This window comes from Anser anser, assembly GCF_964211835.1.
Source record: "Anser anser genome assembly, chromosome: 1".
In the NCBI taxonomy this organism is placed as follows: domain Eukaryota; kingdom Metazoa; phylum Chordata; class Aves; order Anseriformes; family Anatidae; genus Anser; species Anser anser.
In genome coordinates, this window is record NC_139720.1 from 88310705 (window position 1) to 88324004 (window position 13300).

At 36.3% G+C, this 13300-nt stretch overlaps 1 protein-coding gene and 1 long non-coding RNA gene across 13 annotated transcripts in view; one reads left to right on the top strand and one right to left on the bottom strand.

The window, feature by feature from the left end:
* Positions 1–1877: 1877 nt before the first annotated feature.
* The window catches only part of EPHA6 (EPH receptor A6), a 575874-nt gene continuing 564451 nt past the window's right edge, over positions 1878–13300 (bottom strand). For all 10 annotated transcript variants that reach the window (XM_083820701.1, XM_083820702.1, XM_083820698.1 and 7 more), the window contains one exon: positions 1878–12483. In XM_083820701.1, coding sequence (XP_083676827.1) covers positions 12369–12483 — 115 coding nt within the window. In that variant the 3' untranslated portion in view covers positions 1878–12368. The remainder of the gene's footprint in view (positions 12484–13300) is intronic.
* LOC310892650 overlaps positions 6018–13300 on the top strand; it is an 85147-nt gene continuing 77864 nt past the window's right edge. For all 3 annotated transcript variants that reach the window (XR_014578286.1, XR_014578287.1, XR_014578288.1), the window contains exon 1: positions 6018–6132. This is a non-coding gene — a long non-coding RNA (uncharacterized lncRNA). The remainder of the gene's footprint in view (positions 6133–13300) is intronic.

Genomic DNA, 13300 nt, shown 5'->3' on the forward strand with positions numbered 1-13300 from the left:
CCTACACTTCCATGCCGTATTTTTCTGTTCTGTGAAAATGAGTATCATGATTTTTTGTGCTGCTGCAGTTACCAAAATCCCTCAGGCTACCATTAAAAAGCCTCATGAAGTTTTTAACTGGACCACTGTCATGAGTTTTCCTCACTATCTCACTTGTGTTGAGGTACTTACAGGATTTAAAAGATGGGTCATATTGTACGCCCCGTGTTCAGATCGATAGCCTGCACTGCAGACCCGAATGAGACCCTATGTGGTCAAGCAAAACTTGATGCAGGGAAGACTTGGCATGCTACCACATCCTTATTTATCACAGATTGGCCAGCTAGCTAAAGCAACTCAGTCCCTGTCTCTCCCCTCACTACAACCTGGTGTTTCTGTAATTCCAGATCTAAAATATTTCTTTGGATTTGTGCTTCACTTTTAAACAGAAAGGAAGCAATGGGTGAGGGGTGGACAGCATGGTTCTTCCCAAAAGAGCATCTGTACTGCTCCTTGGCCTGAAGAAGCAATTTTCCTTCACAAAGCTCCATCCCTCGTTGCAATAAACCATGATCTAGTTTCACCGATGCTTTCACCCTACTGTCTTTACTGCCTTGGGAAGAGGAGTGACAGCGATAGAAATAGCTCTTTGATAGCAGTGTGGACAGTTCTTGCTGCTAAAATCTTTATGGTTATAATTTGCTTCACATTAAACTTCAAAGATTAAAAATACTGCCAACATTTTGTCTAGTATTTGGCTTTCTAGTTCTCATTGTTGCCTTCATTATTATTAAAGGTTTGAGGTAATTGCAGTCGTGATTTCGTGATTCTGCTAAACCCAGAAAGGTTCTGACTGAAAGATGAGATTCCCTCATGACATCGTGAGCCATTAAAGGAAAACCAAGAGGTGTAAGTGTCACAATGAAATCCTGAGTTGAAGCACTTTCTAATAGTTAATTGGGTTGTGGGGTAAGTCTGTGTTAGAGGAAAGTTCATCTCCTACTTTTTATACTGAAATTAGTCTACATGTAAGAATTAGTTCTAAAGGCAACCAAAGAGGTAAGAATGGCAAAGGTATTTCGGTAGCCAGATCTAAAATGAAATATTAATTCTTTACTATATTCGTCCTGTTAAACTTGATGGTCCTGAGTGATTAAACTCTTACCATGACTTCTGACATTTATTTTCTATTAATCTACACATTTCTGTTGGGTCTTGTATTGCACACATACAACGTTGTGAAAGGAAAGGCTAACTGTAATTTTAAACTTTTTGAGGTATGATCTGATTATTTTATATGGCACTCTGCTTCTCTGAGAATCAGTCTCATGCCCTGGCATTATTTACATAATACAGTCAGTTATAAAACAACATGTGTCAGCAAGTTTTGAAAAACACTAGAGAAGGAGTTGCATGGATGAGTGAACCATTGTAAGGAGAGTGAACAGTGCTGTAGAATCTTAACAGCAAATTAAAATCTGATTAAAATTCAAATAGTGTTTCTTAAAAGGGGAGAGAGCTGTTGTTTGGAACTTTTGATGTGTATAGTTTTTTCCTAATGCTATTAACTGTATGTGCACTTTGAAAAGGTGTTTATCAAAGCATAAATGCTCAGTGGTAAACACAGAAGAGGCCACAGTGGTTAAGCATTCTTTTGCTCAAACAAAACAAAACAAAACAAAACAAAACACCAAAAACACAACACCCTGAAGCATCTCAAGTGTTAGAACATATTGCCGGTCCATCTTTATTAGTACACCACCCTGTGTTAAGCAGCTGATTTTTTTTCTCTCCTTTTTTTTTCTTTTTCTTTTTTTTGCATTATCATGTATGACAGGCTTCTCTGTGTATCATTATATTAGTAACCTAAGGCAAAACAAACACCATTAACTCAAAAATAACCACCAGTACTGTAACTTTTATTTGCTAATAAATATCTTAATAAACAGGCTTACCCCATCTGTAAGACCTGATAATGCCTCTTAGGAAATCATAGAAAAATAAAATACAATAATAATCAGTAACTTGTACTTTGTACAAAAATCTTATTATGTTGCTCAGCAGGTAGCTTTGCCAAACCCCATATTCTTTCTGCAAAGAGATGGCGTATGTAATGCAATTCACCTTAAAAACACCCTAATGTTGAGAGCTGAGCATTCTATTACACTATTAACTTGTAGGCATGCCAGCACGTGAAAATTTACATGGAACATCATATTATCATAGGAATAGAATTTTAAAAAATGATAACGCCACTTTTCAGTAAATAAATAACAACTTCACTTCTTATGGAAATTCCCCTTGGGACTGCAGATCAGTATATTAAGCTTTTTATTTCATGGCTATTCCTACAATATTGTTCTAAACCGGTTAAAAGATGGAAAGAAAAAAAATGCACTTGGAGCATATTTGGGAGTTATACTATAGGAAGAAAGTCATTCTGAGCAGTGAGGCAGTCCCAGGGGGAAAACAACTATACCAGCTATGAAATGTTCAGTCTCTCAGAATTAATAGATCTTGCTTGCTGTGTGCAGTGCCACACAAGTTCAGACCAATGAAGATATAACAGTGCCAAGGTTGCTTTTCTGTGAGACGAATGGTGAAGATTTAGTTACAGGTAGTTGTCATTATTCAAATATATCTTGGTGAGGAGAAGCAACTGCAAAACAAGTGTTAACAATCTGGGGTCTTCAAAGAAAAGGTGATTTTCAGAGCAGTGATAAGGATATGAGATCTGGGCTGAGGCCACTGTTTGTCTGTAAAATAGTTTGCAAGTATTACGATTATACTGTTACTTTTGAAGCCATCTACCCTTGAAGTTTTGACATGGCTGTTTAAATATATAATCTAAAGTGTCTGTCATCAAATAGTTATTCATATATACACATACATTGATACATTTTATGGCTATGCTAGAACAGCAGACTATGAAGAGTAGTCATATTTGTGTACAATCTAATTTCACAGAAGAGACAGAGATTAAAACCTCTTTAATTCATATACGTTTAAAACCAACACACAGAAATAGAGGCTATCCTGAGAAAACATACTGTTCACATTATATTCCAAAAGAAAAAAAAATAAGCTAGTATTTGAGAGGTAATCAAACATTTTTCTTGTATTTTTTTTTCTGCAAGTGATTTCTTTTTAATGATGAGAAAACAATTAACTCCGACTTGATCAATGAAGGGTGCTTTGCTAGAAAATAAACCACTGCCTTTCAGTAAACATGGTTTCACATGATCTTTTTAAGCCTTTTTTTCCTTGTTAAACTGCAGATGTAATCCCGAGGACTGCAGAGTATCTGCCGTCATTACTGAAGTCAACAGCAGCTGTACCACACCAAACAAGAGCAAGCCCCCTTTGTTAGCCTCTGGGTTTTCAATCGTGGCAGCACCACATGTGACAAAACTGATACCACAAGGGAATTTTGACCATGGACCCAAGGCTCTAGGTAAGAGCAACATATACTGAAGTTCTGACTGAATCCAGTTCCTTCACCAGAGTTAACCAAGAAACAATTTTTCCCACCCTTATCTGAAATAGCCCTCTACCTTGTGAAGAAAAGTTGGAAGAAATTGCTGCAGAAGAAATGGTATTAAAAATCATATACTGCCAATTCAAACCTAACCATTTCTTGGGGAGAGGCCAATAGAGAATCATGGCCAAAAGTTTTAAAATGTTTATGTCATGTGTTAGGAATTTTAGAGTAGGAGGTTTTTCTTGAAATATGGAATTAATGAAAGAGTCCAGGAAACAGAACCACTAGGAGGACATTATTTATTTGCTACTGTGCCTTTCATTAACTGGCAAATCTCAAACCTTACACTGCAATGCACTAGGAGTATGAAACAGAGCTTATTCAAAGAGGATAATAATCAGCTAGAACTGCTGAAGGGGAGGTCATATTGTATAATGTTGTGTGTTTAGGAAGAAAAGAGAGACAAATCCTACAAATAAAGGTTGTATTCTCTGTAAGTTCTGCTTGATAGGGAGGGTAGCTTTATCCTGAATTTAAATCCAGGATTTGGGGAGATTTTCTGAAGAAAAAAAAACAACACACAAAACATTTATATTATGTACTGCAGTATTTCTATTAGATGTGTAGTTTGTTTTAAATACTTATTCCAAACTCAGTGGTGGTAACCCATTCCAGATAAAACAACAGTGCAGCAACCACTTTTTGTACCTTGCATGTGCCACTTTGAAGGTAACCATCATCTGTTTCACCACATCGCTGAGGCAGCAGCATTGTCTTTTATGATCAGTGCACCCTCTTTCCCCCAGTTAGAGTAGGCCATCCATTCCATGCAAATCTTTAGAAACCTTTGATGTAAAACCTACTTCAGTCTGTTGATGTCTTCTTATACGGATTTAACTGAGTTTGGATTATGCCCCGAATGGCCAAACTACATCTCAACTCAAAACTCCCAACAAAGAAATTAAAACTAGCAAAAGGTTTTAGCAATACATTTGAACGACAAGACAACATGTGTCCTAATAAATGTTGGTTCTCTAACAACAAATCAACTGTGACAGTAGTGGGATGCAGGAAGGGAGTATTTATTAGGAGAGCTGAATCCTACGTACTGTAAGTATAAGGTAGGGCTTCATCCTACTGCCACTGAAGTCAGTAACAAACTGATGAATTTTGGTCACAGCAAAACAGTGCCTATTGACACCGAAATATTTAACTCTTCACACAGTTACATCATTGTCCCTGGAATTACTCAATCAGGAGGTTTATTAAAATCCTTCATCAGAATGTGAAACACCTGGTGTTTTAGAGTAGAACCTTCCCAAGACAAAAATGTAATCGTGTAGTTGGCATTTAGTAACTAAAATAATCTATAGATTTGAAACATTGGCTGTATTTTTTGTCTTTTTTCAGCTCATCCTATTGTACATAAAGAAATGGTAAGTTATACAAATCAAAGCATTCAGCTTGCTAAAAATACTTGTTTAGCTTTTCCTTTTTGCCTCTCAGTCATTGTCAAGTAGAGTTCAGTCTGCACAAGAGAAAACTGAAAATTTGTGTAAGGAAATAGATATCAGTCCTCTGAAGAAAAATTAGTTCTTCAGTTGTGTGTGTAGAAAAGAAAATTGTTGTTTACTGGAAGTTCTAATTTAAATTATGACAATTGTACCTTTTTTATTTATTTTTTTTCATAAGCTGGACCCTGGAAAACCTGCAAATAGATTTTTTCCAATCACTGCTGTAGAGGACCCTCAGAACATTATGCTGTGATGGTACTATGAAAGTGCTCCCTATAGAGATTCAATGAGCACTTTTTCATAATTCACAACCAGAAGTAAATATTCCAATGCAGATTTTCCCCCAAATTCGATTAGCCAGGTCCTAGATTCGAGGTTACTTTCTAAACAACTGAGGCCCCAGGCATCACACAGTTCGTAATACAGACAGCTAGATTTCTTTGTGATTTGTGAGTTATCAGTCCCACGGTTTTGGCTTATCTACTGCTCAATATATATGCTGCTTAGCAGTTTTTCACTGAATTGTCAATAATGAGAAGTATCAGTATAAAATATTTTATTAACAAATTTGTAGTCAACTTGCTGATATGCATGTTAGAGATGAATATTCCCCAAAACCTGTACGAAGCAGTAGGTCCTCTGATAATATCAATGAATATGCTGGACTCCCGAGGAAACCATATGTGTTACTGAAGTTAAAGGACACAATAACATTATTTCTTACTGCCTTACAAATATTTTATAGGGGTTTGGATTTGCAAGCACTTTGTGCCTAACTCTTCATGTAAATAGTCCAATTCCTAATCAGCCTTCCTATATGAATTAAGCTGCACAAGCACTGAAATGTTTACAGATTCAGGAGTTTCTGAACATGGCACAGTAAATACATTATTTCTGGGACACACATATAGTTACTAACTAGTCAAGTACTAAGACGCTTAGACATAGGTAAAAAATTCAGACATGGACAAAGCAGAACAACTGAAATGATTTTGAAATGATTTTGAGACTGAACTCATTAATATATTTTCCCTATCTTCAATGTCATGAATTTGCATTTTTTATTTCAGTTTAATTGCAAAGATATGAAAAATCAGATAATATGCTAAAACTTTCTGGAAGAGAGGTGTACGCGGGAAATTACTGCAGCAAAGAAAGGTAAGAGATACTGATATAGAATATTCAAAGAAACATACAAATAGATTTCACTATGTGAATGTGAACTGGTGTTATTTCACATATAAAAGGCGGAAATATTTTTTTAATCTACTTTTAGCCTCATGTTCTTTCATTAAGAATTTTCTGTTCCTTTCTAAAGTTCAACACATCTTTTTATAGTATATATTGGCATATTATTACTCATATTCTTTTTTGAGATTTCTTTCATTTTAACCTCAGAAGAGTCTTAAAATGGCTACTTAAAAGAAAATCACTTATATACTGTTTAAACTCTTTGGTGACTTCAGCAGAGGGACTCAACTTTTTTATAGCATGGACAACATCTTACTAAAGATGCCAGCTGATGGACACCTCTTTTCCCTTTTATGATCACAGATAATTTCTACAGTAATCAGTTGCATGGAAAAGAATCATTAGAAAAAGATCCAGTGTGGTGGTGATAGAAAGGTCAGCATCAGGTTACCAGATAGTTTTCTGTAAACTAGTTTGCATTTTTTTTTTCTTCTTCTTATGGAGGAAAAGAGAGGCTGTCCAGAAAACAAGCCAAGGAAGTTTGGGAGGTACTACATGTATAGAGTGCACGCTGCTTAAAATTTTAAAAGCCAATGGAGCAGGTCAACACCATTACCATTATTGGGAGCTATGTAATTAAGTTCTGTATGCTTGAAAAATCTCAGACATTATGATACACATATTTACAATTATTTATGTACATATCCACACATTTTTTATATCCATTATGTGCTCAACATATCCTAGTCCATAATCTGAGAATCTATATACAACCATAGCACTCATGGATGAGCAGTGTGTGCTACTAAATATGGTATATGATGGCAGAAGATATTTGTGAACTCTAAATGTATGGAACTGTCTTGTGCAAGTTTTTTTGTTTTGTTTTGTTTTGTTTTTGTTAGACTTCCTTAGCACAATATGGACAGTTCTTTTTTCACTATGTTCTAGTCTTTATAGATTTTTTTTTCCTTTTCAGTGCTGATTCATTCATCTCTCCAGGTGATTTCAAGGCCCCTGTCACACTCAGTCTTAGCTCAGCCTGGCAGATCTTTCTCTTACTCTCAAAATATTACAATAGTACTGTTAATAAAGGAAGAAAAATAGATTATCTTTGCCATTTATTCAGGAAAGATCAATTACAGTTGGTGAGCAAGGGTATTCCTGAAGAAAACAGTTTAACAGAATACAGTGCTCTTCAACCATGTGCAAATGCTACGATAAATGAAGTATCGCTATTTTAATACTTTTCCTAGAAGATGCAATAGACTAAAGCCTTTTTAAGGTTATTCTGGCCTTTGCTACTCTAAGAGATGTGTTGGACTGGATTAGAAGTGAGCCCTCCTTCCCACTCTATGCAGGACATATGCCAAGACAGACTGAGCCCATGAAGGAGTAGTTACAGGTATCCTGCATTCATAAAGAGAAATTCTCGGCTGCCTGGATGTGCCCTGGAGAATCACTCCATCAGCTGAGTTACAATAGCTAAATACAGGCTTCAATTTGCAGTGGGGCCAGCTGAAATTCAGTAACTGGCCTTCACTACAAGTACATTCTATGCTGCTTTGCCTTGGTGTTTGACATAGTCCCATGGGGTTGTTCTAACATCAAAATTGCTGTGGTAAACACACTCTTACTAGGCACCTCCACAGTCCCAGGTGTTCCACATAGTAAATGTACTACATCTGAATAAAGGGCATCTGTATGTTACTTATGGCACACATTTGGGCCATGCATGAATCTGCATTGAAAATGAATTTAATGGAGCCCAGGATTAGGTTCATCATATCTATAAAAATGGAAAATGGAAAGTCAGTCTTAAATTACAAAAAATCAAAGTACTACCGTCTATGAGTTCCGTATCAGAATAAACTAGCTAATCCTTAATACGACTTCAGACGCAGAACGCTTTGTCAAGAGCAATTAAGTTATTTGAATTCATTGTTTAGTGTACTGTTTGCAGTTACAGGATTGCCTGATCCTGATGTATTAAACCACAGCATGCACCTAAGCTTTTATTAGACAAGTACTGAATTTATATTCATGGGAAACAAAAAAGGTTACTTAGGTTTAAGAAAAATTTAAATTATATAGCTCAATTCTCCTCCATGGAGTCGCATTGCTTCTCAATAATTCCAAAGAGTATGCAAACAGCTCATGGGCAAAGTCTACTAAATCTGCTGTTGTTTAATTTTAACACCAGCATTACAGATGAGGTCCTCTCTTTTTCAAAGGTTCAGCACAAATACTAAATACAGTCAATGCATGAGATTCATCTGACTAAACACAGATGCCTGTATATGAGCTAGTCATTCTGGTCTTGCGTGCTTCTCTGGCACAATTCATCTCACCCAAAAGTAAATAACTACGTTTGCCAGATGACATTTGTCAGTATATGAATACTGCAAGGCCCAGCTCTCTTCATTGATTAAAACAGAGCTTCAGATGACTAGCTCACATGCAGACCTCTAAAATTAGGTGATGAGAATTCCCCTCAATAGGTCCCAGGGCTCTGACTGACACATGAAGATGGCTTGAGTAAGGATGACTGACATGGCTTCCATGTTAGATGACTGCCCCTCTTGGCTGCGTGAACATCCAAGTTTCTTGTCAGTCAAATTTGGAAGCACTGTGGTTGGCACGTGATGGATAGCTGGGGCAGTGCCCTTGTCGACCAAGAGACCCTAATCCCATTCTCCTGTTCAGCAGTCAAGGCCCTCACTTAAGCTATCTTTTGTAGTCTTAAGTGGTACACAGGTAGAGGTAACAGTACAAATAGATGGAGTTTGTTCTCGATAAATATCAGATCTGTGAGAAAAACCTATACATGGATATTATTTTATTATTATAAATAACTAACTTAGAACTATTTCCTTAAGTCCACATTTTAATTTTTTTTTTCTTGCATATCATGCACATTTTATTTTGTGAAATTTCAACAAGTACTTTTAGTCATGAAGCACTGTGCAATGTTGGCCAGATTTTCAAAACCAGTGTACTAGATTTGCTTGAATTTGTTAAGTTTAAACTGTAACTGCACACTGCAATATGCAGGATAACTAGAGTAATATTCACCTGAAGAAAGTATCCCCTTAAAAAAAAAAACAAACAAAAAAAACACTTTAAGTTCACATATACACTTGTGGCTTGCACAGAATTGGGCTCGCATTTGAGAAGCATCACCTGTTTTTTCTCTTGAATATTTTTTTGTTTGTTTTTAAATGAACAAAAAGACACTTAAACAGACATAATAGTAGCACTTCTCTTTGTGCTGAATAACATGGAAGAGTAGGCTTGGAAGCCTAACAAGAGCAAATAAAATGTTTCCAAAATGGAGCAAATGTAAATCTGATCAAAGTAACTACTATAAAAGTGTCATATTGCACCTCCACAACAACAGAAACGAAAGCCATATGAACCCACAAAATCCTGGATGTACAATGTTTTTAATAAATGTCCTCACCAAAAGAATCCCTTCTTCTTTCCTTTCTGGTTACCCAAACTCTTGTTTATATAAAAAATATATCTGATTAATAAATGTTTTTATATTGTTATTATATTTTTTCTATTGAAAATATATTTTCAGTAGTGTGATAAGTTTGGAAATTAATTTCCATGAAATATATCCAGGTTGTGTGCATGTAACATACTGCTTTGCATGCACACTACCAGGAATGAATAAATGTGCAAAGGAGAATTTAAAAGTGCACGTTATGTTGCATGTTATGCAGACCAAAGTTATGGTCTGCATTAGTTATGAGTAATTTTGAAACCCCACTGACAAATAACAGATTCATACCTCCTCAGTAATATGTTTAAATATGAGAGAGGCTCCTTCCACAGATGTCATGTTGTTGGCCATGAAAGCAATGACAGGCAAAATGGAAAACAATAAGAAAGGAAAAGCGAGTTTTAGATTACCCTGTGATGTTACTGCTTTTTAAAAGGTTTCAGGTAAGTATGATTTTCTTTCTGTAAGGGAACCCTTAACAACAACAACACAAAAATTCAAATGTAGAATTGGGGCAGAAATTTTCAAGTGACAGTCACAAACAAGAATAATTTTTTTTTCTCCTCTAAAGGCCTGTGATCCTGCAAAACACACATGCTGGTACAGTCCTACTGAGGTCAGTGGGACTACTCATGCTGATAAAATTACCTCTGTGGCCAGTATAAGACTGGTAGCGCCCTTCTCTAAAACATGTTTACCAAGTTGGCATTGTAGAACACTGGTGAATCCTTATCTTTAGAAAACTTGTTCCTCAGTTAAATCTATTTTTTATTTTTATTTTTTAATGGAAGAAAGGAAAATTTATTCAGTTCACTATTGTTATCCCATGTAAATTAAGGAAGTTATTCCAAAACAAAGTAACAACAGTGAATCAGGCCTTGCATGTCCTACTCTGTGAACCAGTTGGAAGCATAATCTTTTCTGAGTTGCTTTCTGCTCTTCCTTCTTGCCACTGGTATATATCAGCAGCCTTTTTCAAGAGTCAGGAAATACAATTTGATTTACAATCTGTAAATTAAGCAGTAAATATTATTATGATTACATAAAGAAGTTAGTTCATTTTGATGTACATATATATTATTACTAATTACTCAAATGCACAATTTAACTGAATATTTGTAATGCTTAAGTATATTGAAATGCCACATAACTTAAGAATGTTCTCCAAACCATGTATAAATTAACAAAAGCATCTGTACCCCATTTACATGTGACATGCATGTAGATCTGTGTGCGACTTCTCCAGCTTGCAGACATGTACTCATGTCCCAGGCTCTTAGTAGCGCATATCCCATGCAAAAGTTTGGAAATGTAGCCCAGCACGAGTGTGTTAATTGTCTGATCAAAAAATGAAATCTGTAAGTCTTAGAGAGGTACAAATATTATGTTAGGCCTTTGCAGCCATTTTCTTGCATGTAAATATGGCTATTCAAGAGTTCTAAAGGTAATTATCTTCGATGTCATTTAGATATTTGTACTAAATGAAGATCTGGCCCGTGGTAACCAGAACTGCATTTCAGCAGAGTCTGCTTTTCACTTCTAAAAGCAATTAGAAGTAGACTCAAGGCAACATATTATTACACTGCTGTCCTATGTCTCCTTTTCTGCCTACATACAATATAATCGAATACCACAGTGTAACTTCCAGCATTAGTCTGTGGCTGTACCACTGCCCTCTATTGGATGATGCTACAGCTGATCTGCTCCTGTGGGATAAGACATATCACCCCACTGATGGCTGACCCTCTAAGGTCTACTGCCATGTTGAGTTCAAGTTGTGGAGGCCTGCATTTTTGGAACAGAAAACTTTCTGAAGTCTATGTGGCCACAACATAGCTGAAAACCATGCTTTACATGTGGTTATGGAAATATTACAATCAGTTTTCTGGTGACAATTTGCCACAGAGTAGAAGCAAATGCTGAGTGTTAAAAAAGGTCTAGGGTGGTGAAGAATACAAAAGATGAATAAATTTTCCAACCTAATCTAAAATTTAAACCATAAAAAGTGTCGAGTGCTAAAGTAATTCAGAATCAAGGACCTGAAGATTTCAGGCAGATTTCTTTCACTATTCTCCCAATTATCTACATAATGAAAACTCACTATATAAAATCATCAGTCATTTCTGCAAACAATACTAGCATTTTGAGGCACCGGCTTACCAGCATTTAAACGATTATAAAGTAATATAACGATAAGACCCATACATTTGGATTTAATTAAGAGATAAAATAAGAGATAAATAAATATTTATGTGAAACTTCTTGATTGCACATTTGGTATTGGAAGTTACATGGTCACAGAACATGAAAGAAGTCAAATACGTTTTGATCTACCAGCAAACTCTAAATACATCGATAAAGAAGCCACACCAGGCCAAATAGATTACTACTTTCAAGTGAGTTCATGAAAGTTTCCCAAATACTGTTATACAAAGTTACACATCCATGCTGAGTTATTCATCAATGTGTAGCAAGAGTCTTGCAGTAGGCCAGGATTTTATTGGCAGATAACTGACGGAGGAACTATGCAGTGTGATTAAAAATTCCAGTTTGGAAGCATTAACATAGAAGTACTTTTAGAGTCTAACCAGGAGACTGCAGTTCTTGAAGTTGGGAAGAGCAGAAGGGAAGAATGAGAATATTTTCCATTTTAGAAATGCTGAGGCACAAAACACAGTTGATTTCAGTACTTTCATACATGAAATCCTTTCTCCTGTATGTGCATCATGTGTAACCGCAAAGTCTGTAAACTGCTGACTATTCGTCTCTGGTGTCCAATGAGTACAACTCCAATTCTTCTAATGTCACTGCAAGATAAAAAATTTCATCTTGGATGCAAGTATATAAAAACTCTTGTCCCCAAAGAATATAAACATACGACAAGTTGCTCTGCTTAAGGACAGTTTACTTTCCTGAGTGGGACAAACAAGAATGCTGCAGATGTTCAAGTTTGCTGTATTTGTCAATTTCAAATTAAAAGGAAAAAAAAAGTGCCATTTAAGAATTTCCCTTCCAGTTTTCCTTCATCTCATCCAGCCCTCCATCCCAGAGCAGGTGGCACACCTGCAGAGCCTGACTCTGTCAGGAATGAAGCCAACAGCCCTTAGCATCCAGCACAAGCCACCAGTTTGGCTGTCATCTAAACATCATTTTCAATGCACTGAGAAAGATTACAGAGGTGGTGAGGGCAGGAAGCTTCAGTTATGCCCTGTCAATTGTACTAACCCCACAATAGGACATGGCATTGACATTGCATGTTTAGATATCCTCAAAAATTGTTTTACAATTATAGCTAGTAAAGCATCTCATGGGTTGAGGCACAACCCTTATGAGTTTCACATTTTCAGTTCAAGATACCTGTCTCTATCCTGCAGATGAAGAGCCAGTAGATAGCAGCAACTGTTATGTACTTAGGCTTAACATCCACATGGAGGATAACATACAACACTTAAGATCAGCAGGGACTATGCAAAAAATATTGAGCATCGTAGAAGCCTAAAAGCAGCAGCAAGGAGAATAAACCTTTGCAGGTGGGGTGGTGGTTAGAAATGCAGGAACAATGCATAGCACTTATCAAGAAAGACTTAATAAAACTCAGAAAGAAGGTAGCAGGCTAAGGGTCAG